The sequence below is a fragment of the Centropristis striata genome, chromosome 22, assembly GCF_030273125.1.
Source record: "Centropristis striata isolate RG_2023a ecotype Rhode Island chromosome 22, C.striata_1.0, whole genome shotgun sequence".
In the NCBI taxonomy this organism is placed as follows: Eukaryota; Metazoa; Chordata; class Actinopteri; order Perciformes; family Serranidae; genus Centropristis; species Centropristis striata.
The window spans coordinates 27,736,211-27,762,106 of NC_081538.1; the positions used below are offsets into that span (position 1 = coordinate 27,736,211).

Sequence of the window (25,896 nt, forward strand, 5' to 3'; positions counted from 1 at the left end):
ACTTTTATTCCCATTTTATTCATATTTGATGCTTTATTCTAACAAACCATCCCTGGATTATTATTATTATATTGAAGGATTTTCCCATTTAAAGAGTCCAGACTGAAAGTGAAGGTGTTAATTAAATGACATCTCGCTGCTTTTACAATAACCACAAGATTAAAAACAGCATCTTTCATAACCTGCAGCCCACTCGTCTCTGTTCTGCTCATTCGGCTTTAATTTGACCTACATTTGCTCATGTTGCTGTCATGCATTCTGAGAAATATCATCGGAGAAAAGCCAGCCACCATAACTGAGCGCAATAATACCGTCACTAAGCGGACACGACAGTAAATGTAATATAAAGGCATTTCCTGTCCCCAGTGCCTTTCAGTGTAAACCGCGTTTTTTTTTTTATTATAAGACGTTGCACAAGGGAATAAAGATCCGGGAAGGGACGCTGTGACCCCCAGTACGAGCCCACAAACCTGCGTCAGAGGCCGGTAAGTGTTGGGGAAGGCTTTCCTTTTTTTTTTTTTTTTTCAAATCATTTTGTCATTCACAACCAGATGTAAGCATCTTGAGCCTGTCAGCGTCTTCAGTATAGAGAGATACTTGCGCGTTCTCTCAATGGGAATGACACGTAGCCTATGCCAGACTCCCTTAAAGAATCATACATTTTAACGTATTCCTGCCTGTCAGCGAAAATATGTGAATTAAAAACACAAGTAAACATGTTTTCTGAATGAATAAAAGACTAATCTTAAATTCGGCATAAATAAAATCAAATAACAAGCAACATTTAAGCCTCACACACGCTGGTTTTCCTCGCTACTCGCTGTGTAGTAGGGTACTTTTGATAGAAGGGGGCTGGATGGATTACAAGCGGGACACTTCAAACTTTTAAAAGTTGAATACAGACACACATACCTATATTCTTATTATTTATGCCGATTATTAGAGTGAACCCGCCTGATGTAGAAAAACACATTAAGTCCACTGTTTTCTTATTATTTTTTGTCTATGCGTGTAAAAACGTTTAATTCCTTAATTTCTGAATGGAGTTTTGTTAATCTGACGGGTCGACAGAAGCATAGTGCACGTTATGCTGCATAGCAAAGCTATGATTTATAATTAAAAAAATGCTGTTGAATACATTTTTATGTAGCTATGACTTAAAAAATAATAACAATCTGTTAAGCATCCTGAGCCTGGCAACATCTTCAGTATAGAGAGATACTTGCGCGTTCTCTCAATGGGAATGACATGTAGCCTGTGCCAGACTCCATTAAAGAATCACACATTTTAAAGTAATCCTGCCTCTCAGCGAAAATATGTGAATTAAAAACACAAGTAAACATGTTGTCTGAATGAATAAAAGACTAATCTTAAATTCGGCATAAATAAAATCAAATAACAAGCAACATTTAAGCCTTACACAAGCTGGGTTTCCTCGCTACTCGCTGTGGAGTAGGGTACTTTTGATAGAAGGGGGCTGGATGGATTACAAGCGGGACACTTCAAACTTTTAAAAGTTTAATACAGACACACATATCTATATTATTTTTATGCATGCCGATTATAAGAGTGAATCCACCTGATGTAGAAAAATACATTAAGCCTACTGTTTTCTTCTTATTTTTTGTCTATGCGTGTTTAAAACGTTAAATTCCTTAATTTCTAAATGGAGTTTTGTTAATCTAACGGGTCGACTGAATCATATTGTAGGTTATGCTGCACGATACCTGAAAGACACAATGATGGTTTATTAATGCTTTCTCGATATATGTTTTTTAGATATCAGCGTGCATGACTTTGATCTTTATCTTAACTCAGAGGCTTAAATCAATATCTGTCAATAATAATCGACAGCAGATGATTGTGTCTCTACTGACCCGATCCAAGGTCTTCTGTCCCGCATTTTAATGCCCAACAAAGCGGTTTTCACGTGTGAATCCTGCAAAATCAGATATATTTTAGATCATGGATGCAATAATAACATGATGCTGTGCATGCATGCAGACAAAATCAGATTATATGGCCTGTTTCAGACCATGAATCATTATAAATACCATTACATTCTAGCACAGTTTATTCTAAGAATAGCTCCTTAGTGTGTTCAGTTTCTATGATGTAAAAAAAAATACTTGGCCAATATTTCAGATGCTTTTTTAAGTAAGAATTTGTGAAATATTTGAAATAAGACATACATATGATTTACTACTGTCATTTATGTGTTTTTCCTCAATATTCAATAGGTTTGAAGAGTTTTTAGACATGCAAATGGCATAATAATACATGCAAATATGCCAAAAACTGTAACCACATGAAGTGATATTAATTCAGCTGCAGGTTTTATTAAATATGTGAGTAAATAAGGTGTCAGTCGGCTGTTGAAGAAGCCCATAATGAACCCCCTTCACACCACTAAACTGGTTCAAGTTTGGAAATCTGATAGGAGCCAACGTCGCATCAAGTTCACGAAAGTTAAGTACACTTGTACCGGAAGTGGAAACTTTCAAAAATAAAAACAGTTTTTTATCACAAGGGAAAAGGAACCCTTATTGTACTCTTTATTGAAATATACAAGCAAAAAAGAGAAAATGTAATGGAAAATAATTGAAATGGGCGAGTCAAACAAATGAAAATAATGTATAATACGACAGCCTAATAATACTTATGAATATAAATTATAAATAAGTATATGTTGTGGTATATATGAAATAAAATAATAATGCTGGGTGTGCATAATGTGCAGCACTAACCAGGACAAAGAGGCAATATCAGCAACATTTAAATGATCTCGACCTTCAGGGCTCCTCCCTGTGGGGCCTTTAGTTAATGGTTTTATTGATTAGTGGAAAGGGAAGTTGCTTTAAGAGGAACTGCATTTGGATTTAATCTTAAGAACCTGCTTTGTAGAGGGCCCCTGTGTCAAATATCTTCCTTTTTTAATACCTTTATGTTTCATTTGATATAACACTTGCATTATATTGTAAAAATTACATTTAACTATCTCACAATTAGACAAGACCAAGAAATACAAGAGGCTTAGTGTTGACTTGCAGCCACTTTAAATATTTTAGTGGTTTAAGTATTTTATTTTATTTATACTAGTGATATTTATGTAAAGCTATGACTTAAAATAATAAAAACAAATCCTGGTAAATAAATGTATATGTAATTATGACTTCCAAGAAAATAAATACTGTTTAATACATTTTTACATAGCTATGTTAAATTAATTTTTATGTAACTATGACTTAAAATGTTTTTTTAAATCCTGTAAAATATTTTTTTTTACAGAGCAATGACTTAAAAAACATTTCATACATTTTTACATAGCTATTTTTAAATCATCATTTTTACATAGCTATGACCCAAAATCAATACAAATCATGTTAAATAAATTTTTTATGTAGCTTTGACTTTAGATAGAAAAATCCTGTTAAATACATTTTTATGTACCAATGACTTAAAATAATAAAACAATCTGTTAAATACATTTTTATGTTGCTATGACCTAAATAAAAAAAACAGTTGAAAACATATTTATGTAGCTATGACTCAAATATAATAAAATAAATCATGTTAAATACATTTTACAAAGAAATAGTTTTAAAAATCCTAGTAAATACATTTTTATGCAATTTATAACTTCTAGTTCTAATAATCTTGTAAAACACTTTTATTTTATTTTATTTTACAAAGAAATGGCTTAAAGAAATTTTTGCATAGCTATGACCCAAAATCAATACAAATCATGCTAAATAAATGTTTTATGTAGCTATGACTTTAAATAGAAAAATCCAGTTAAATGCATCTTGTACATAGCAATTACACATTACAATAAAAACTAAAAACTGTTAAATATATTTTAGCGTAGTTATGACTTATAATTAAAAAAAACAACTTCATACTATAATGTAATACAATTTACATGTTTTACTTTGAAGGAGACCACCGGAAGCGTCGTATGGTACTGGGTGTAACTTGACCGTTGGCAGAGACAGACAGCAGTAACATGCGGAGCAGCTGATGCTGAACGGGGCTAAAAATAATCAACTTTTTACTCTTCAACTCTCACTCTATTCTGCTTCTTTTATTCTTTTTTCCTTCCCTCCGTTTGTTCTCCTTTGTTTTTAAAGAATCTGGACATCCGGAATGAAACGGTGTCATTAAGGATTATTACTTTTCTTCGAGGTAAGAGACTTTTTTTAATTAATTAATTAATTTAACGACTGCATTTATGACTGAAATTAGCTTTTTAATGTCGGTTGGAGCTGTATTTAGCGTTTTAAAATAATATGGTGTGATTAATTTAACTGTAGTCAAACTCAAATGTTGTTTTAAGTGAAAGCTGGAAGTTTATTTACGTCTGTCAGCTATAATTTAAAGATTTTTTTTTACGTTCCTCGCTACACCAGTTAACCCCCTAAAAGTTATATTAAAGGGTCACTCATGTAGTAAAAAAATAGTTCACAGAAATATAAAATAAATGGACAGATAAGTTATAGTGATAACCAGGAAATATTATTTATTGTTGTTGTTGAGAAAACTTGTTGTTAACTAAAATTCTGACAGTTATAATGGATTCCAATGGTGCCAAGTTTTAAAGTTTGAGAAAAAGTAAAAACGTATAAAAGAAAAATCTCAAACCATCTCTGTAATATAATATATATCTCTGTTATGAGGTCTGTATTTCCATCATGTTCCAAATAGTGATAATAATTCCACAATTAGGCACCAAACTACAAATAATCAAAACAAAGATGACCCAAACAAAGATGGCTGCAAGGTGACACTTTTGACCATCTTTGGTTTTGGTTTGGAGCGGAAACAAATCACTCTACAACTCATTTAAAAAAGACCAGCTATTATTTTACCCAGAGCAAAGTCAAATATTATACTGAATTCATCTTAAATCGCCAAAAATACATTATTTTTTGTAGAAAGAAATGGTAAAAACAGGCATTATCATCGGAACTTTAATTTTTTCGACGGTTCTCAAGCGGATCATAGGTTACAAAAGTTTCTGTCAAAAAGTGACCAAGACGAAGCTTAAAGTTGTGATATTTCTGTCAGAATCTCTTTATTCTCCAAGTGTCATTTAAAATAAAGTGTTACTGAAAATCTGTTTACACAGAGCAGAGAGGAGAGGACAGGAGAGGCTGGAAACATGACAATACTTCAATATGTGGAGAAAATTGTTTTTTTGGGGTCTCTTTACGTAGTTATTTGGTAATTTAGTGTCGCTTTTGGTAACTGTGTGAGTCGTTTTTTTTGTCATTTTACATCTTTTGTGGGTCATTTTATGTCTTTTTTTGGTCATTTTGAGTGTGTGTGATCAGATTTTTTTCTCACATGGAAATTCCATTTTATTCCAATTCTTTAGTTATTTAACAGAGAAATTCAATTTGCGCTTTTTTTTTTTTCTGATGCCAGACATTCTAACTGTGTTATTCTACACAAAAGACATGTTTGAGTTGTTCCTACTTCTAGCCATGATTGTGCTGATTCCACAGAGCTGCAGGACTTATAGATTTATATCGTTTTTTTAAATATTGCATTGAAATGAAGGACACAGAGAGTAAAATGTAAAAAGGGCAAAAAAGTGCCCTGATATGGCTTTCACTACACTTTTAAACCTTTAAGCCTGTCACTTTAAAAGTTGTTGACAGGATTCAGGTCAGTAAACAGTAAAAAAATAAACAAGGTGAGGCTCCTGAAAGTGAAGTCATGGCGTCATGACAACTCTTAATAACTCTCCAACACTTCACTTCATTCAGTAATGCACAGTAAGCCAGAGAGCATGGAGCTGGACGCTGCCCTCACATAGCTCTCATGCCTCACACCCGCCTGCATTTGTGTATGTGTGTGTGTGTGTGTGTGTGTGTGTGTGTGTGTGTGTGTGTGTGTGTGTGTGTGTGTTCTTGTACTTCCTACATAGTGAGGACCAGGACACGTTTTTAACCAACAGAGTGAGGACATTTTTGCAAAATGAGGACATTTTGGCCGGTCCTCACTTCTTTAAAGGCTTTTTTGAGATTTCAGACTTTGTTTTAGGGTTAAAGGTTGCAATCAGGTTTATGTTAAGGTAACTATGGTTACCTTAGGGTAAGGGGCTCAGGAACAAGGTTATTATAGTTAAGGAAAATTCACCGAATTAACAGAAACTAGAATTGAAAAAACATTTTCGTTAACTGAAATAAAAATGAGAGTTTTAAAAAAAAAACATAACTAACTAAAACTGTATTGTGCGGTTACAAAACTAACTAAAATTGTAGTGAAAATGTCCTTCGTTTTCGTCTTTGTCAACTTTTTTCATACATAATGAAGATGGATCAGACAAAGGAAATAAAGGCAAAATTTACTGTGACCTCTTTTAATCTCCCACCCAACAAATACCCCATTACAAAAAACTACAACTAATAAAAACTAAACGAAAACTAGCAAACTCACTCTAAAAACTCATTAAAACTAACTGAATTTGAAAAGAAAATTGACAACAAAATTAAAACTAAAACTAATGAAAAATCCAAAACTATTATAACCTTGCAAGGGAATTCACTGTTCCAATGAGGGTCCTCACAAAGATAGAAGTACAAGAATGTGTGTGTGTGTGTGTGTGTGTGTGTGACATGCCACGAAAATGTCTGAGCGAGTCTCCAAAGTTCAAGCCAAAGCAGTAATGACACAGGCAGCTAACTGTTTAAGGATGATTTAAAAGAAAAAGAAAAGAAAAGATAAATATAACACACAATAAAGTTCATATTCACAGATTTTTGCATGTCAGAATATTTATGTAATATGACGTTGAAGGATCTGATCTGGAGTGTTGTGTCCTCAGAGTGACTCGAGGCCTGTGTGAGTCGGTGGTGTTATGGCCTTTTCGTTTTGCGGCAACGACAACTTCAGCAAAAGTTCCCACAACCCGTACAGCGTGGTCAACGGCGTGCTGAACAATGGCTGCTTCGTGGACGCCCTCAACCTGGTCCCCCACGTCGTCCTGCTCTTCATCACCTTCCCCATCCTCTTCATCGGTAAGTGATGGAAACTGACTAACACATATGGGTGGTTGACGTGACGCTCAATTTTTGTGTTCCCAGTGAAAAATATTACTAAAATTTGATGATATTTCATTTAAATTCATGTTTTAATATGCAGTTCATTCTTCTACATCTAATCCATCTGCAAACAATGAGTATCGTTCTTCAACTATGCAAATATTCTGTTTTGAACATGACATTTGTCCACCGGAGCAACTGTACTAGGTAGCATTACTTATCTTAAAACAACTGTAATTTAATGAAAAATTAATCTAAATACATTAAAATACTTGAATGCATGTCATACGAGTGTCACATATAAGGGAATATAATTGTATGTCATTTGACATATATTTTTTGAATTATTCTTTTTTCACTTTTCACATCAACCGCCCATATACAGCTGCTGTATTTATAACCTATGGAATAAATTACAAGCAGGTGAGGCTAACAAATTATCCAATGGGACATAAACGCAACATTTGAAGAAACTCAACAAAAAAACTTAAATATTATATATATCATGTATTTTATTTATTTATTTTCTGTTATAAGTTCTGACCCTAAGTCACTTTTTCATTATTATGAAACAATCAATAATATAGCACTTTATTTGACTTATTTACTCTTTAGATTGAATAAATAAACTTGCACATGGTGAATTTGCACATATTTATACTTTCCAGTCTACCTCATTGCATTATTTCATTTAATTTATTTATAAATATTAATTTTTTTTAATTTATTTATTTAATTGTATATATGTTTTTGTTTTTTTTAATCTAGATAATAAAATCATATCGGTTTTTGTAAAAATTTCCAATATTACACCATTTATCATATCAAGAAACTGTAAACACAAGAAATATTGTTTTTTATTTTATTTCTGATGGTCCTTGAACAAGTCACATGTGGTGAATACTTCAGTCAAGAAAAAAAATCTTAGCTCCAAATAATGATATCTCCTCTAGATAACTTTAATCTACATTGTGCCAAAAATCAACATTTTGCACTGACCAGATCAAATAAAAAACATTAAATTCTGCACTCCTCAGCACAATTAGGAAGCCAATTAATGACTTAACTGACAATATGACAAGATACACACATTTATTCCAGTTCTATATCTGTATATTGGCCAGTTAAATAAATAAAATCCTCTGCTGAAACTATTTTGAAGAGGGAAAAAAGATAAAAATAAACATTTTCTGGAGTAAATATCTGGATATGTTTAGGAACAAAATGATCCGGATTAACAAATGAGTTTCTGTGCTTCTGCATAAAAAAAAAAAAAAAAAACCTCCCAAGTGTTTGAGTTTGTGTGTGGTGGCAGATGTTGAGGAGTTTCCTGTTTAAGCCTCTTAAAGCTTCACCTTTTCTGCTGGAAGTCTCAGAATGAGTTCAGCTGTCAGGAGAGGACTAATCCTGAGAGGATTACTGCAGCAGACAGTTTGATCTTTGTTTACCTTGTTGATACATATACACTATTTAATACATGTGGTTATGTAACACTTATCACAGTAAGCATGCTTGTTTGTCTCTATGCTAGATGTGTCAGAGGATCAGAGCTTTAGATGCTAATATGGACCGAGGAGCGGTCACTAATCCTGCAGCACTGACTCTGATTTTTTTATTACATACATAAAGTGAAATAGTAAACTTAATGAAAATTCAATACAAAACTTTTTGTTTAATATATCAAATTAAATCAAGGAACTCTCACTCACTCATCAGTCCTCCACATCCTCATTTATTGATTAAGATTTACTATATATATATATATATATTACAGCTGCAACAATTATTTGATTAATCGAACAATAATCGATTATTAAGTTAATCGTCAACTATTTTGATAATCGGATAATTGGTCCAAATTCAGACAATAAGTCCAAATTCTCTGATTTCAGCTTCTTCAATGTGAATATTTCTGGTTTCTTTGTTCCTTTATGACAATAATCTGAATATCTCTTTGGTTTGTGGACAAAACAAGAGATTTGAGGACGTCATCTTGTGGTTTTGGGACACACTGATTGATATTTTTATACATTTTATTGACCAAACAACTAATCGATTAATCGTTTAAATAATCGACAGATTAATCGATAATGAAAATAATCGTTAGTTGCAGCCTTAATATATATATATTCTCAGATTTTCAATTCATATATATATAATAAATTCCTGAACGGCTTGCTATAATATATATATGTATATATATATATATATATATATATATATATATATATATATATATATATATTTATTTATTTATTTATTTATTTATTTTTTAATTTTATGCACTTTTTTATCTTAAAAAAAATCGGAAAAAAGTTTTTTTTTAAATTTATTTAAAAAATAAATAAATTATATATATTGTTAAAAGATGCTGAATGCTGTGTGGAGAAAGACGTTCCTTCTGGTCTGTCTTTTGTCTCGTTGTGCTAATCAACATTTGGTCAATGCTGTCATAAATCTAAATGCTTGTCGTGTATTTGCTGATATTTCTGCAAATATCGGCATACATTTTGACACACAATGTAAAAGCTAAAAAAAAATAGTAATAATATAAGTGGTTCTACAGGTCACAGTCAGGACGATTTTAAACATAAAAGCAAAAGGTCATGACCTGTCCCTGTCTCAGAACAATGTTTCAACCCCGTGTCTCGGGATGTCTGCCGTCCTGATAAGACCGGACTGTCTCCGTCTCCTAGGAGACCAAAGGTTGTAGCTCAGACTCAACACACTGACCGACTGTAGATGAGCTGCATGTGGTCAGAGTGACATACAACAGGACTTAGGGGACTGTAGGTGAGCATAGCTTCTTATTTGGGCTCCAATATCCAGTAGAATCTTCACACACATATAGCTGAGCAAAGAATAACCTTATTAGGACATGTGGTGAATCTCGTAGGTCTATTAAAGGGTCAAATCCTCTCAGACAAGACGTAACATTCAGAACTGGCATCACACAGGGGACAATAAGTGCTTCTGCAAAAAACATCCATGACACGTCTCCTGAAACTTTTTCAATCACAAGTTAACCAGCTCTCAAGATTTCCTTTACAAAAGCCAAACATAATCAAAAGAAATGCACAAATGCACAAATAAAACTGTAAGTGATTACTAGAGCAGTGGTTTTCAAACTTTTTGTGCCCAAGTCACACCAAAGTGCAAGCCAAAATCTCAAGGCCCACTTGTATTCATGTTCTTTCAGTACTACTTCCAGTAGTCACACAGACCTTGTAATACTTCACTTCCAGCATTTATTTACTGTTTAAGGCTCCGTTCACACGAGGACGGTCTGAACAGAAGACGCAAAAGTGGCGTCGCGTCTTCACTTTTTATTCCTCGTTTAGACGAGCGTTTTCGGGAGGAAATCTGCTGCATACGGTGACGCAAAAGTGTGTGAAATTCGATTGTATGCAGCCAGGCGGCATCACTTAAAGCCATAAGAGCATCTTTGGGCATGCGGAAATTTTCACGCCACGCATTTTCATCAACTACTCCTTCCATAAAGTTCTCCACCATCACTAGATCTCCCAGGTCTCGTTCACAGCCGTCTGGCTCGCCTCCGACGAATTGCTGCATCCAGAATGTGATGGAGGTAATTCCAGATCCTTCTCTGTTCACTAATACTATCTGTACATATCCTGTACATTTGGTGGAAAGACTCCTGTAAGTTTATTAGAGCTGCCAGAGCAGCTTGAAGATCCGACGCATGGAAATAATCCCATGTTTGTTTATTTTCCTGTACTGGAGCATGGATGTGACGTAAACACATACGTGACGTGAGCAGATCAGATCAGAGTTTTGTGTCTTGTCAGTGTAGACGACACGCTACGGCGGAGCGGATTCAACTTTTCCACTTTGGAAGGTGGTTTCAGATTTTTGCATCTTTAAGCCCCCAAAACGCTGTCACCGTCTAAACGAAAGGCACTTCCGATCAAATATTTTGTCGTTTTCACCCGCGAGCGTCCTCGTGTGAAAGGGGCCTCAACTGTCTTCTATAAAGCCTTACTAGGATATCTTTTGACCTAAACCTACATCAGTGGTTTTGTAGCCTAAATTCAATGAAACTGCATCCTTTTTTTTACAACACAAACCATGTTTTTATGAATAATTACTTGTTTTTTATTCTCCGAGTGCTCTGCAATATGGGTCATTCTTGGTGATTTCAGCAGGTGCAAGTGATGTCGATCAGCCAAGCCACAGCACCTCCATCTAACTCTTTTTGTGCCTAAAGCTAAATAACCTGCGACGTGTTTAAAATATCAATTATTACATTTTGGAATGAGGACATGATGATCTCCTGCTGCCAGCAGCAGCTCATTTTGGCAACACTGCTGTGAGCCATACTGCATTAATAGTGTATGGTTGTCTCAAAATTCCACGGCACACCATTTGGGAACCACTGGACTAGAGGATTTTGAGGATAAATCATTTTACTTGCATGTTTTGTAGCTGTTTCTGTAGCTGGGCCCATTTTCAGCTTGATAAAATACCTGGATTAGATCAGAGTCAGATCAGAGTCAGATTTTCCAACAACAAGTACTAGGACAACGAAATTAGCCATCAACCCGTCCAAGCGTACACTTAAAACACACATATAATATGACAGAGGAGGACAGGGAGACAGAGATGAAAGAAAAGAAATACAGCACAACGAGAGGAGAGGAAAGGATGAAAAAACTATGGAAATAACCTCAGCAACATAATCACATACTCAATAAACTATCTGTTATCTCCTTTTTGAGCTTCCAGGTAGCCGGCTGCACATTTTCATGCAGCGCTGATGCTCGTTCCTTCTGCTTAGTTTAAATGACAAATGTGTCTGCTGGCAGATCGTATCAGCTGCCGTTGAATAAGCAACCCTTCCAAAAGTCAAAGTCTAGTCATATGTTTCCTGTAAAGCTTTTGTACCAAGATGCTCTATGAAGGCAAGCCTCCCTGTTAGCTGATTGTCTTTCAGCTGGTAATGCTGTTGTTGTTTTGCAATGTTTTTGTGAATGAATCCACAAAGCTGAACCAAGGAAGCCTCATTAGAGTGATCTAAAGTATTGCAATTTTTGCTCCACTGTTTTTCTTTCTGTATGAATATATATATATATTTTTGTGACTATATATTTTCCCAGAAACTATCCCTATAAACGATGTTGTTTTAGTTTTACAACGATATTGGAGCATAATAAGTACATCCTTTTCCACAACAATTAACTTTTTAATCTTGAGAATATTAAACATTGGAATTGAAATGTGGAAAAGAAATATTAAAACATCCTAGATAAATAAAACCTGAATAAATAAACTACAACCAAAACAAATACAACTTCAGTCTTTAAGGTTCTGTTAACAAAACATTGCAATGAGATAAACATTATGCATTATATTATTTTATTGTTAAAATAACATATAAACAGCTGGAATGGCTGCATGGGAAATATAGTTATTTTTCAGCAATTCATGCTGCCTGTCAAACATTTGCAGCATTACTTTAAACACAACACAAAAAAGCACAAAAAGTCAATATATTGAGTCCAGAAAAAAAATATAGGTCCATTTTTATATATCGAACGATAAGTCGATATAGTAATTATCGTGACAGGCCTATCTAGGGCTGCACAATTAATCAAATTTTATTCGTGATCACGATTAAATTAACCTGATCGTCGGCGATATTTCCATTTTAAAATGCAAGCTCACAGTCCTCCTGCAGCAGTCTCTCCCAGCTGCAGAGTCAGAAGGGATGTTAACCCCTTAGCGTCCAGTCTGCAAATTGCTAATAGGCTAACAGTTAGCTCTGTAGCAGTACAGAGTGTGTATGTGCTAACAGGCTAACAGTTAGCTCTGTAGCAGTACAGTGTGTATGTGCTAACAGGCTAACAGTTAGCTCTGTAGCAGTACAGTGTGTATGTGCTGCTGCTGTTCACTTAGCGATCTCTGTTTGTTTACAACAAGCACCAGACACGCTTTGCACTAAAAACACTAAAAAAACAACTAAAAACTGTTCCTATTGTTTGTTTAAAAGTAATGCAATAAAAATACAGATGTTTTCCCTAACGTGATGAATAATCATGATGAATAATCGTGATTACGTGATTATCATTTTGGCCATAATCGTGCAGCCCTAGGCCTTTCTATGTGTTTATAATGTGTTCAGTCCTGTATTCAGAGTGTGGTATAGTGACAGACAGGTGTTGGAGAATGCAGCAGTAAAGTTTGACCTTTGACCCTACATGAGCTTGTCATATAGCAGGTTTTGACCTTGTGAAACAATCATCTTCCATGCTTTAGTGTACACTTAATCCTCTTCATCCTCTATAGTACAAAGAGCCATAATGAGCTGCGTCCATTGTTACGTATCTATGGCGACACGTTGAACTTCACCCCAGGCTGAGGTCGTGTTCTTGGCTTGCTCACTTGACATAGTGGTTATTTATGGTCTTCCTGGTTTCCCAGTGCAATCTATTTGATACAATGTAGGGCTGGGCGAGATGGACCAAAAGTCATATCCCCATATATTTAGACTGAATATCGATATATGATATATATTCCAGTTTTTATCGCAAACTGAGAGCAAATGTTCAGTCAAAATCAAAGTCAAATCTGACATGTCACAAGTAGTTTTATTGAAACCGTTTATTAAAGTGAACATAAATACTGTATAAGAACAGGAGAACCTTTTTATAAAAATCAAAGATCCATAAAGTGCACATTAAAATAAAAAAATATCTTAAATAAGAATTGCCTATAAAATAAAATAGGCCAATCTTTTTCTGAAATTAATATATTTATATGAGAAAAGAATAATGAACATTACAAAAGAAGTAAATATTGCGAACCCTAGTAAGGGCAGCAATTAAATATTTAAAAAAATTGAACTATTTTAATATATGCGATATGGTCTCATTCCATATCACATTTAAAAAATATATCCATATATTTTTTATATGGATATGTCGCCCAGCCCTACTACAATGTTCCAGGAAACAACTGCCTTATTTCAGTGAAATTACTGCTACAACGTTTTCTCATACCTTCAAGTTTTTATACCTGAACGGCAGAATAAGACTGACTTCACATTGTATTTATATTTAGTAGATGGATCTTTGTTTATATGCCTTTTTTTTTTTTTTACTTTGGTGTACCCTGGACTTTACCCAAATCTTGCTTTATTTGGAGCAAATAGCAAGAAAAATAAGGCATTCAAATATCCTGCAACTGTCAGATGTACAGTCATGGAAAAATTATTATTAGACCACCCTTGTTTTCTTTAATTACTTGTTCAGTTTAATGCCTGGTACAACTAAAGGCACATTTGTTTGGAGAAATATAATGAAAACAACAAAAATATGTTCATAAATATAACATTTTCCATGATTTTAACCAAAATCATTATGAAGAAAACCATATAAAATGTCTAGATATCAGCTCTTAAATTAAACTCTTATGAGCTATTTTTGTTGTTTTCATTATATTTCTCAAACAAATGTACCTTTATTTGTACGAGGCATTAAAATGAACAAGAAATTGAAGAAAAAGGATGGTCTAATAATTGTTTCCATGACTGTATTTATGTAACTTTTCATATCTTCTGCTGCTCATCTCACTTTAATTTTTCTCTCAGCCACTAAAAGCTGATTACAGATCTCTCTAAATCCTAGAATATTAGTTTCATAGTTACTTAGAGATTAACATAAATAGATTTGAGATGATTCCAGTGCTGACACCTCTCAGCTCTATGTATCACCAGAACATTTTTCCTTGAGTTTTCCTAAGAAGAGCAGTGAACAAAGTAGAAATCTGAGGAGCAAAAGAGGAAAAAGAGGGAAACTTGTGTTGTTTCCCACTGAGCTGTGAGACAATAATCTGTTAGTCGGGGATCACTCCAGGTCATCTGACGGGCAGAGCAGATGTGTGAGTGATATTAACTCTCCACACAAGCTCATGCACACACACACACATTCTTGTACTTCTATCTTTGTGAGGACCCTCATTGGAACAGTCAATTCCCTTGCAGGGTTATAATAGTTTTGGATTTTTCATTAGTTTTAGTTTTAATTTTGTTGTGAATTTTTGTTTTCAAATTCAGTTAGTTTTAAGTGTGAGTTTGCTAGTTTTAGTTTAGTATTTATTTTTTGAAAAGCTTTATTTTTTATTAGTTTTAGTTTTTTGTAATGGGGTCTTTGTTGGGTGGGAGATTAAAAGAGGTCACAGTAAATTTTGCCTTTATTTCCTTTGTCTGATCCATCTTCATTATGTATGAAAAAAGTGGACAAAGACAAAAACGAAGGACATTTTCACTATAATTTTCGTTAGTTTTGTAACCACAAAATACAGTTTCAGTTAATTATCATTATCATGTAACCTTTAACCCTTAAAACAAAGTCTGGAATCTCCAAAAAGCCTTTAAAGAAGTGAGGACCGGCTGAAATGTCCTCACTTTGCAAAAATGTCCTCACTCTGTTGGTTAAAAAAAACGTGTTCCGGTCCTCACTATGTAGGAAGAGAACACACAGAACAGACACACACACACACACACACACACACACACACATTTCAAGTCACTTTCTTGTCACCAGTGTGAACATTAAGCAGCTTTGAGGAGTCGTTAATATGGGATTAGATCTGTTCAGTGATCCACTGGAGGCTGGATGTTGCTGCAGGAAATAGTAAAACAAACTGTAGTAGAAAAAAAAAAATCTGAAAATATTATAGAATATTAAGCGGTGAGGATGGGAGTTATTATCTTTCATTATGTTATGAAAAAAATTAGGAGTAAGAGAAGGGAAGACTTTTATTTTATTGCTGCAGAGAATTACATTTAATGAATCTGTGTGTGTGTGTGTGTGTGTGTGTGTGTGTGTGTGTGTGTCTGTGTGTGTGTGTGTGTGTGTGTGTGTGTGTGTGTGTGTGTGTGTGTGTCCAGTAGTTTATGGGAATAGTCCTGACCAGAAGCCCTCAGTCTGCTCCCTGAGGACTCACTAATTGATGCTTCCTGGTTCTAGTTTTTTATGCTCTCTGTCCCCTGAGCCTCTAAAAGAGCTGCAGTCCATTGAGTTAAGAGCAGAAACAAACCTCCTAATAAATATGATGCGTATGAATAAAACCCTGTGGTGCTGAGATCCCACAACAGCACCTTTTTTTTTTTTTTAAACTTTTTTTTACCAATAAACCGACACAAAGTGTATTAGAGTTGTGTAGGAGTTGCTGAAGAATTAGTACTTTGCCTTTTTTGTGTCCTTTTTTTAGTAGTTTTGTGTCTTTTGTTGGTCATTTTTTGATAATTTTGTGTCTTTCTGTTGGGTCATTTTGTGTCTTTTTAAAAAAAATAATTTTGTGGGTTTTTTAGTAATTCTGTATATTTTTTGGTCATTTTGTGTCTTTTTTGTAATTTTGTGTCTTTTTTAAGTAATTTAGTGTTTTTTCAGTCATTTTTTGTCTTTTTTTTTGTAATTTTGTGTCTTTTTGGTCGTTTTGTGTCTTTTTTGGTCAGTTCGTGTCTTTTTTTTTAGTAATTTTGTCTCTTTTTTTGGTCATTTTGTGTCTTTTTTTGGACATTTTGATACTGCCTCCAGCGGCCCCCAGGTAATTTGAGTTTGAGACCCCTGCCCTAGACCTAGTCAAGTCTTAACCTTCAAACAGGCCTTTAAAGAAAAAATGTCCTCAGTTTGGTGGTTAAAGCCAAGGTCCTCACTATGTATGAAGAATGCTGAAGAATGAGTACTTTGCCTTTTTAAGTTGTGTTTAGATTAGTCGATCAACAGAAAATCAAACTACAACTGTTTTTTCAGCTAATTCTGTCAATTTTTAAGCAAAATGACCAAATATTTGATGCTTCCAACTTGTCAAATTGTAGTATTTGCTGCCGACCACCATCCCCCTTTCTCTTCTGTGTCTCTTTTCCGTACAGGTTAAATTTTTCACACCATCCTCTATTCTTTTCTGTCTCTGTGTGTGTGTGTGTGTGTGTGTGTGTGTGTGTGTGTGTCAGGTTGGGGCAGCCAGAGCTCCAAAGTCCAGATCCACCACAACACGTGGCTCCATTTCCCCGGACACAACATGAGATGGATCCTCACCTTCTCTCTGCTTTTTGTCCACGTCTGCGAGTTCGCGGAGGGCATCGTCTCCAACCAGTGAGACCTCACAAAGACGTTTTACATCACATTATCACACAAAGTACTTCTTGTCTGCAAAGTTTTACAATAATCACTAGAGGTGTGAATCCCCAGAGGCCCCACGATACAATTTTAACCCGGTACTTGAGTCACAACACGATATTATTGCGATTTTAAGCTTTTTGCGATATGGTGAGTATTGCGAATCAATATATTGCAATTTAATTTTTTTTTTACAACAATATATATTTATTGAGTTTTGTTTTACAAAATTGACACATAGGTCACAAGAAAAATACAAAACAAGCAAACATACAAGAATTTAGAGATTATTGTTCTTAATATAATGTATATAACGTCCCCACACTCTTTGAAACACCTCTAGTTATAAACAAACAAACAGAACTTGGGTGTTTCCATCTACAGTAAGTAGTAAAAACAGATTAAAAAAAGAAAAAAAAGAAAGTAACATAATATTAAATAAAAGAAGGGCGTTTCGGGGCGATGTACAATCTCCACTTTTCCCAGATTTCCTCAAATTTGGCTTTTTGAAGCCTCACAGAGAAAGTGATTCTTTCCATTACAAAAAGTTCATAGATGATGTAGATCTTCTAGTTTCATATGATATTTTACGGGTCGCCGGAAAGCTAAATATGGATACTTGGTGGCCATGAATCTATACAATATCGCCTCGTAAAATATCGTGACACTATGCTGTATCGATTTTTTCCCACACCTCTAATAATCACATAAAACTGGAGATTTCTTCTCCAATGAACTGTTATTTTTAATATAATAACTGTGTTTTGTGCTTGCGTCTCGCTGTAGGATGCAGAATACCAACCACCTCCACCTCTTCATGCCGGCCTTCATGGGCTTCGTTGCCGCGACGACATCAGTGGTTTACTACCACAACATCGAGACGTCCAACTTCCCCAAACTGCTGCTGGGTGAGCAAAAAGTGACACGACTAAGTTTTTATGTTCTATATCTTTGCAATAAATTAATTTCATCATTCAGTATTGCAGGTTTTCCTCAAATAACTTGTTTTTGATCATCATACATCCTGATTTTTTGTTTTCATTTGTTACTTTTTGAATAAAAACCCTTTTTTTATCACTACGCTTTTAATGCACAAGGTCATTTTAGACCCATGTTGTGCATTAGAAGGTGTTTATATGTTGTCACCAATTTAAAACCTGAAAAAGAAGACACAGATATTAACTCTCCTACTTTGTTAAATTGTTTTTTTTTTCCAATGGAAATTATTATTTGGTGGCTCTAATAAGTCTCAAATGTTAAAATATGTGATTTTCCAATGTAATCTGGTGGTTCTAACAACTCTTTTAAAGTTAAACCTTCAAAATAAGACAAACATAGTTACACATACACTCAAATTGTTAATCTAGTGAACCACTTTTTGTATCACTAAACTTGATGTAATAATACAAAAACTATTTTTCTTTATAAAGTATGAAAGGAAAAATGGATATAGTAATCTGTTGTAATAAAAAAAGATATTCAAACACACAGCCAGTATTAAATAACATGGGAGATGAATGCAGGTAATTTTTGACCCATGTTGTGCATTAGAAGGTGCTTATATGTTGTGCATTAAAGGGTTAATATTAAACTATCACTCTTTTATTTTCCTGCACAGTCCTGTTCATCTACTGGGTCTTGGCGTTCATCACAAAGTCCATCAAGCTGTGGAAGTTTGCGGAGGAGCACATCGGCCCTCAGCACCTGAGGTTCTGCATCACGGCGCTGCTGGTGCTGCTGTACGGGCTGCTGATGGGCGTCGAGATCAACGTCATACGAGTCAGGGTGAGCCATCACTAGGGATGTGCAAACAAGCTTATTTTCCCAAAAATGGAACTTTAAACTTGGACTAGACAAAAGGTCTAAAAGCAAGAAAACAATTAAATGTAGCACAAATCAAGCTATTGTCAAACAGGCAAACACAGGTCAAATAAATATGTTTAATACTAGAAGTAAACACAAAAAAAGTATTTTTTTTTTCAAAGGCCTAAAGTCTAAAGGCAAGAAACACTCAGAAAACAATTCAATTTTTAATCTATATTGTTTTAACATTGTCTTAAGAAATATCGTGTATATTGTAAGAGCCATTTAAGATTGTTAAACACATTTTTAGATTATCAAATTATATTTTTAATGCAGCTAAAATTATTATATTAATGCTAGAAGTAAAAAAAAAAATGCTTTTTTCAAAATAAATGTAATAACCTATTTTCCAAAAAATATAAATGATGACTGGAAACTTTTCCTTTAATTTCTTTTAATTTTTTTTAAATTCCCATTTTCCTATATATTTAATTTGTACAGTGTGTGTAGATTTTTTTATTTTCTAAGACTAATTTTGTCCCTTCTCTCCCCCCGTAGAGATACGTGTTCTTTGCCAACCCCCAGAAGGTGAAACCACCAGAAGATTTACAGGATCTGGGCGTTCGCTTCCTGCAGCCGTTTGTCAACCTGCTGTCCAAGGTAAACACAAACACAAACACACATCACCTTACAGCCAAACATAGTGTCTAGGTCTCATAATGTCAAACATGACTCCAGCCATACTTGGCAGTGGAATAAATGACACAATTTCTTGGCTCGTTCTTAGGCGACATACTGGTGGATGAACCCTCTCATCATGGGAGCTCATAAGAGGCCGATAGAGCTGAAGAAGATCGGCAAGCTGCCCATCGCCATGAGAGCCCTCACCAACTACCTCCGGCTCAAAGACGCCTACGAGGACCAAAGGGTGAGCAGATGGAGCCCCTCACCTTTTTATTTTATTTGTTCGTTTATTTAACAGGGACAGTGCATGGCTCTCAGCCGTACCAGAGTTAGCTACTAGCTAAATGTTATCTGTAGTCCCTGCATGGCAGGAACAAATAACATCTAACACAAACAAACAAACAAGCCTTTTAAACAGCAACAACAAAGTTTCACACTCTTAAAACACAATACAACAATGTTAAAATACAACACTAAAGAGATTGCAAAATAGTGAGCTAATGTTAGAGTTTATAGTTGGTAGGTGCATGATTGAGTGGATTTAAGCCAGGATTTTATATTAGATTTAAAACCAACGAATGTGCTGATGTCTCTGATCTCATTTGGTTCTGAGTTCCAATAATTAGTGGCTCTTATAGAAAAAGCTGATCTGCCATTGCACCACCATTGCATCCACCTGATTCAACAGTTTTTCCTGCTGCTGACAGTTAACAGGAGTTCACATTTAAATGGCCTCTATCTCCACGCAGACAGCCGAGGACCCGAACCGCGCCCCGTCCATCTGGCGCTCCATGTATCGGGCGTTCGGGCGGCCCATCCTGCTCAGCAGCACCTTCCGCTACCTGGCCGACCTGCTGGGCTTCGCCGGGCCGCTCTGCATCTCCGGCATCGTCAAGCACCTGGAGCCCTCCAAGAACGCCACAGTGATGGGGGTACGTACGAGTACCTACTCTGTTCCTACTGTTTTATCAGCAGTGTTGGGCACGTTACTTCTAAAAAGTAATTTGTTATAGTTACTACTTACTTTTCCCAAAAAGTAACAAAGTTAGTAACTGAATTACTCCACTATAAAATTAACTAGTTACCAGGGAAATTAACTTAACGAGCCATGGGGGTCGGCAGCTTGTTAAGAAGAGTAAGAACGAGTCGAAGCGGCCCAGTCCTCCTGCAGCAGTCTCTTCCAGCTACTGAGCCGGAGGGGATGTTAACCCCTTAGCGTCCAGTCTACAAATTGCTAATATGCTAACAGTTAGCTCTGCAGCAGTACAGTGTGTATGTGCTAACAGGCTAACAGTTAGCTCTGAAGCAGTACAGTGTGTATGTGCTAACAGGCTAACAGTTAGCTTTACAACAAGCACCGGATACTCTGTGCACAGTTAGGGATGCCGGTTAATTCACCATCACTATGTTTATGATCAGCGGAGATGCTGTGCATAGTTAGCCATGCTGGTTTGTTTATGAGCAGCTGCTGACATTTTGCACAGTTAGTGACGACGGCCACAGTTGTGTCTCCCGTGTTTAATCCAGATTTAATTGTCAGTACCAGTAACGGCGTTGTAACGATGGAAATAGTAATTAATTAGATTACCCGTTACTGAAAAAACTAACATCGTTAGTAACGCCGTTTACAACAAGCGGAGTCGCTCAACACGAATGGATCTCGCCTAGGGCACCAAATGGGCTAGAGCCGGCCCTGCACAGGTATGAGGGGAGCAGCCCAAGAATAGATTTATAGATAAAAACTAACCAATGAGAGAGACATTCATGAGGTGCTGCTGTGACTTATACTGCACATTGTTTCTGCACCAGTTGAACAGAGCTTTTCTGTTCAGATTTTTTGTAAAATGCCACAATGTGAACAGACTAATTGTTCTAGCGCTGCATTGAATATCTGCACAAAATGTTGACTTCCAGGTAGATTAGGACCTGCAGCAGTGTTCATGCATCAATATCAGCTGCACCAAATGTGCAGCAATTCCCCTGCAGTAACACCAAACAATAGTATCTGGCTTCCCAGTCATGATTCAAAATCACATTTTATGTTGGACTAAAGGACTAAAAAAAGACACAAAATGACCAAAAATAGACACAAAATGACTTAAAAAATACACAAAATGACCAAAAAGACACTAAAAGACACAAAATGAGAAGACAGAATGCCCCCAAAAAAACACAAAATGACCAATGTGAACAGACTAATTGTTCTAGCACTGCATTGAATTTCTGCACAAAGTGTTGACTTCCAGGTAGATTAGGACCTGCAGCAGTGTTCATGCATCAATATCAGCTACACCAAATGTGCCACTATTCCCCTGCAGTAACACCAAACAGTAGTATCTGTCTGTGACAGCACAGTGAGGAGTGAGCAGCAGCAGACAGACAGAAAGCAGACTCTCTCCCAGCCGCTCCATTTGGCCCAGGAAGAGACGCTGGCAGAGCTGATCACAGACATCGACTCCTCTTAAATCCATCTCCGCCTCGTCCAGAGGTCATCAGACACACGGAGAGGCAGAGCAGATGCTCCTGTAATGGCAGGATATTTTCATTGAGTCCATTTGGCTCGATGTTGTTCTCGCTGATGAGTTGGATGTGAGATGTTGTCAGCTCCGTGCCGGCCTATTAAAGTGGGTATAATGGGCAGCAGAGATAAAGAGCAGAGCAGGGCTGCATTTCTGACTGACATGGAAAATTCCCCACTCACCTCACACTTTAATACAGGAGGAAGGTCTGTGGAGCGTCAGACGGGCTTTTACTGCTACTGTGTGTGTGTGTGTGTGTGTGTGTGTGTGTCTGTGTGTGTGTGTGCTGTTACTTCTTTAAGTAGTGCAAAAAACATAGACATTTCCCATATTTATATACATATAAATTAACTGAATTTTGATTTATTATTAACTTGTTATCAGGGTTAATGCTAAAAAACAACTGTTCTAACTAATCTAGATTATGGTTGCAAAATTGGAAACTTTCCATGGAAATTAGCAGGAATTTATGGGAATAAACTGGGCTTTATGGAGATAAACTTGATTTTTTTTGGGAATAAACTGGAATTTATGAGAATAAACTGGGAATTTATGGAGATAAACTGGATTTTTTGGCGAATAAACTGGAATTTATGAGAATAAATTTGAATATATGGGAATAAACTGAATTTATGGGGATAAACTATTATTTTTTGGAATGAACTGGAATTTTGGAAATAAACTGGAATGTATGGGAATGATCTGTGATTTATGGGAATAAACTGGAATTTTTGGGAATAAACTGGAATTTATGAGAACAAACTGGAATTTATAGGAATAAACTGGGATTTTTGGGAATACATTGGAATTTATGCGAATCAATGTGCAAACAGTAGTACCTATTGGTTGATTCTGTTGATTTTTTTCCCCTTTTGTTTCTTCAGTGCAGCCTTTTTTTAATAGCTTTGGTACTTTTGATGCTATCTAATGTATTGGAGATTGTATCATCAAAAAAGTATTGAACTGATGAATTAGCTGGGTAACATCAGCTGTTCATCAGTTCAGACAACAGATGTGAGACTTTAAGTTGAAACTGTGTGCAGCCTTTGTAAACAACTTGATGTTTTTTTAAAAGTTGAATGTATCTCTCTGCTTTGTTTGTAGGAGAGACATCCAGTCTCTAATCTGTACTTCATGTCCTCCACCGAGCTGCTGCAGAACACTTCGGTCCTGGCCGTGCTCCTCTTCCTGGCTTTAGTCCTCCAGAGGACCTTCCTGCAGGCCTCGTACTACGTCACCATAGAGACGGGCATCAACCTGCGGGGAGCTCTGCTGGTGAGAGAAACACGACGGAAATTGTTTCCACGCTGAGGTGTTGCTTTGGAAAGATTAACATGAGTCATCGTTCCTAATGTTTCCCAGGACAAATTAATTTTATCCTCATGCAAACAATCTCCACAGCAGATCATTTAAAATGCTGAAGGTAGCTGCCAGTTTAAAGCTTGTGCAGCACAAAACTTAGAGACCATACAAGTGATTTAAGAAGTTTTTTCGCTGCTAAACATGCACAAATAAGGCAAAAACAAATAAATTCTCAAAGCATCAGCAAAGGGTGAAATGCAGCCCTAACTGCACTGTCAAGCAAATTTGGTCTCGGTGATCCGGGTCTGTTTGCATGTTTTTAAATGAGATAATATGCATATGCATTCTGTGCAAAATTGTCTCATGGTAGCGTGACAGGTTCCCAGTGAAGTCAATAAGATAAGAAGAAATGTGTTTATTCTCAGAGGGGAAATTTAGGTGTTAAAAAGTGTACAAATAAGTCTAGATAAACAGAGAAAAGAAAGGCAAAAATAATAATTGGAAGTACATGAATAATGGGAATAAAAATAGAAACCATACAAGAGCAATTAAGCTAAAAAATAATAACTTGGCAAGCAGAACAAACAGTTCTTAACAGGTTTGAAATCAGCAGCAGCCACCAGCCAACTGCTGGTAAAATATACAAAATGCTGCCAGATATTCTTCTCTCACCAGCCAAAAAACCACAAGAATAATCCTAGTTGCAGATGGAGAAAGAAGTTTATTTCCAGCCATGGTACTAATAGTGCAGAAGAGAATCCATGCACAGTGCAGCAGTGCTGTGAGCCCGGATAGCTCAGTCGGTAGAGCATCAGACTTTTAATCTGAGGGTCCAGGGTTCAAGTCCCTGTTCGGGCGGTGATGTTTTTCTCTACTCTCTGTGGCCTAAAAGACAGAGAATTGGGCCTGTTACTATAGGGTTAAATGCAGAGGTTAGGGTTAAAATTCAAAAAAATTATTGAATGTTTGGTGGTTTTGAACATGTCTGAAGTTGTTTAAGAGATATATGAAAAAAAAAGCAGAAAAAATATTGATGTATGGTAATTTAATAGCAGTAAATGTGTGTGTGCCCATTTTTGAGGAGGACATAAGAGTAAAGTAATTGTGTGTTCGTATATAGAAATATATGTGCATTATGTGTTGTAATAAAACATTTATAACATCACAATATAACATTTAGTAACCTAACAATACAGTTTAGTAACATAGTGCTGCAATATGTAACATGCAATAGAAAATGTCATGTATGTGAAGGATGAGTATAGTGTACTGTGATATACACTACCGGTCAAAAGTTTTACAACACACCAACTTTTCCAGAATTTAATTGAAAATTATGCAATTTAATGTCTCAGTGTACTCTGAAATGAATGCACATTTGCAACATTTAAAATTCTTTATTGAGCATGATAGTGTTTTGAAAGTTAAAAAAAGATTCAAAATCACATTTTATGTTGGACTAAAGGACTAAAAAAAGACACAAAATGACCAAAAAAAAGACACAAAATGACAAAAAAGACACCAAAAGACACAAAATGACCAAAAAAAGACACAAAATGACTTACAAAGACATGAAAAGAATTAAAAAATGGACAAAATAGCCCAAGACTCCATATTTCCCTGAAAAAGGCCTACTTGTATATTTCTGAAATGTACATTATTTTTCAGTTTTGGTTAACCTTACCTTTTTTTATTTACCTCTGGCAGTTCACCACTTACCTTTGTACCCTTTCAAGCTGTTCATTTGACGTGAACTGCTTGAATTTCAATAAAAAACTGGAAAAATTGGGGTGTTCTAAAACTTTTGACCGGGAGTGTATATTAGATAATAAATATAGTAATAACTGTACTTTCAAAGTATGCATACACATTTCTGCACTATGCAGTCATGTCAGATAGAAATATCTTGTCACCGGGGTAGAAAAGCCTCTTGCGTTCAACCCACGGGACTTAAACTCTAAACTCTAAATCCAGGATCTGACTGCAGCTACTACTGCTGAATATTACATATATATTAATAAACCTGGTACATAATCTGCTGTATTAATCCGCTGTCAATCAAACACAAGCTCACATTTCTGAATGCTGTATCATATCCATCATGACATATACTGTATACTGTATTACACTAACATCAAGTGTCTGTTTCATTAACCAGGCGATGATTTACAACAAGATCCTGCGTCTGTCCACCTCCAACATGTCCATGGGGGAGATGACGCTGGGGCAGATCAACAACCTGGTTGCCATAGAAACCAACCAGCTGATGTGGTTCCTCTTCCTCTGCCCTAACCTGTGGGCCATGCCTGTACAGGTGAGCTCAACAACACCTCCATACTGCACATTTAGTCTCCTGTAGTGATCTTTGAGTGACTTTCTGTCTCTTTCTCTGTTGTT

At 35.7% G+C, this 25,896-nt stretch overlaps 1 protein-coding gene and 1 non-coding gene across 3 annotated transcripts in view; both read left to right on the forward strand.

The window, feature by feature from the left end:
• Positions 1 to 374: 374 nt before the first annotated feature.
• Positions 375 to 25,896, forward strand: part of abcc9 (ATP-binding cassette, sub-family C (CFTR/MRP), member 9) — a 90,098-nt gene continuing 64,576 nt past the window's right edge. The window contains exons 1-11 of one of the 2 annotated variants that reach the window (XM_059325778.1): positions 375 to 485; positions 4,131 to 4,185; positions 6,833 to 7,025; positions 17,026 to 17,167; positions 17,978 to 18,099; positions 18,810 to 18,976; positions 19,553 to 19,654; positions 19,782 to 19,922; positions 20,428 to 20,610; positions 23,302 to 23,472; positions 25,658 to 25,813. In XM_059325778.1, coding sequence (XP_059181761.1) covers positions 6,866 to 7,025; positions 17,026 to 17,167; positions 17,978 to 18,099; positions 18,810 to 18,976; positions 19,553 to 19,654; positions 19,782 to 19,922; positions 20,428 to 20,610; positions 23,302 to 23,472; positions 25,658 to 25,813 — 1,344 coding nt within the window. In that variant the 5' untranslated portion in view covers positions 375 to 485; positions 4,131 to 4,185; positions 6,833 to 6,865. Of the gene's footprint in view, positions 486 to 3,982; positions 4,186 to 6,832; positions 7,026 to 17,025; positions 17,168 to 17,977; positions 18,100 to 18,809; positions 18,977 to 19,552; positions 19,655 to 19,781; positions 19,923 to 20,427; positions 20,611 to 23,301; positions 23,473 to 25,657; positions 25,814 to 25,896 lie in introns of those variants that run through there. The other variant, XM_059325779.1, reaches the window with a different exon arrangement.
• On the forward strand, positions 24,285 to 24,357 carry trnak-uuu (transfer RNA lysine (anticodon UUU)). The gene has a single exon. It is a non-coding gene; the product is annotated as a tRNA-Lys (tRNA).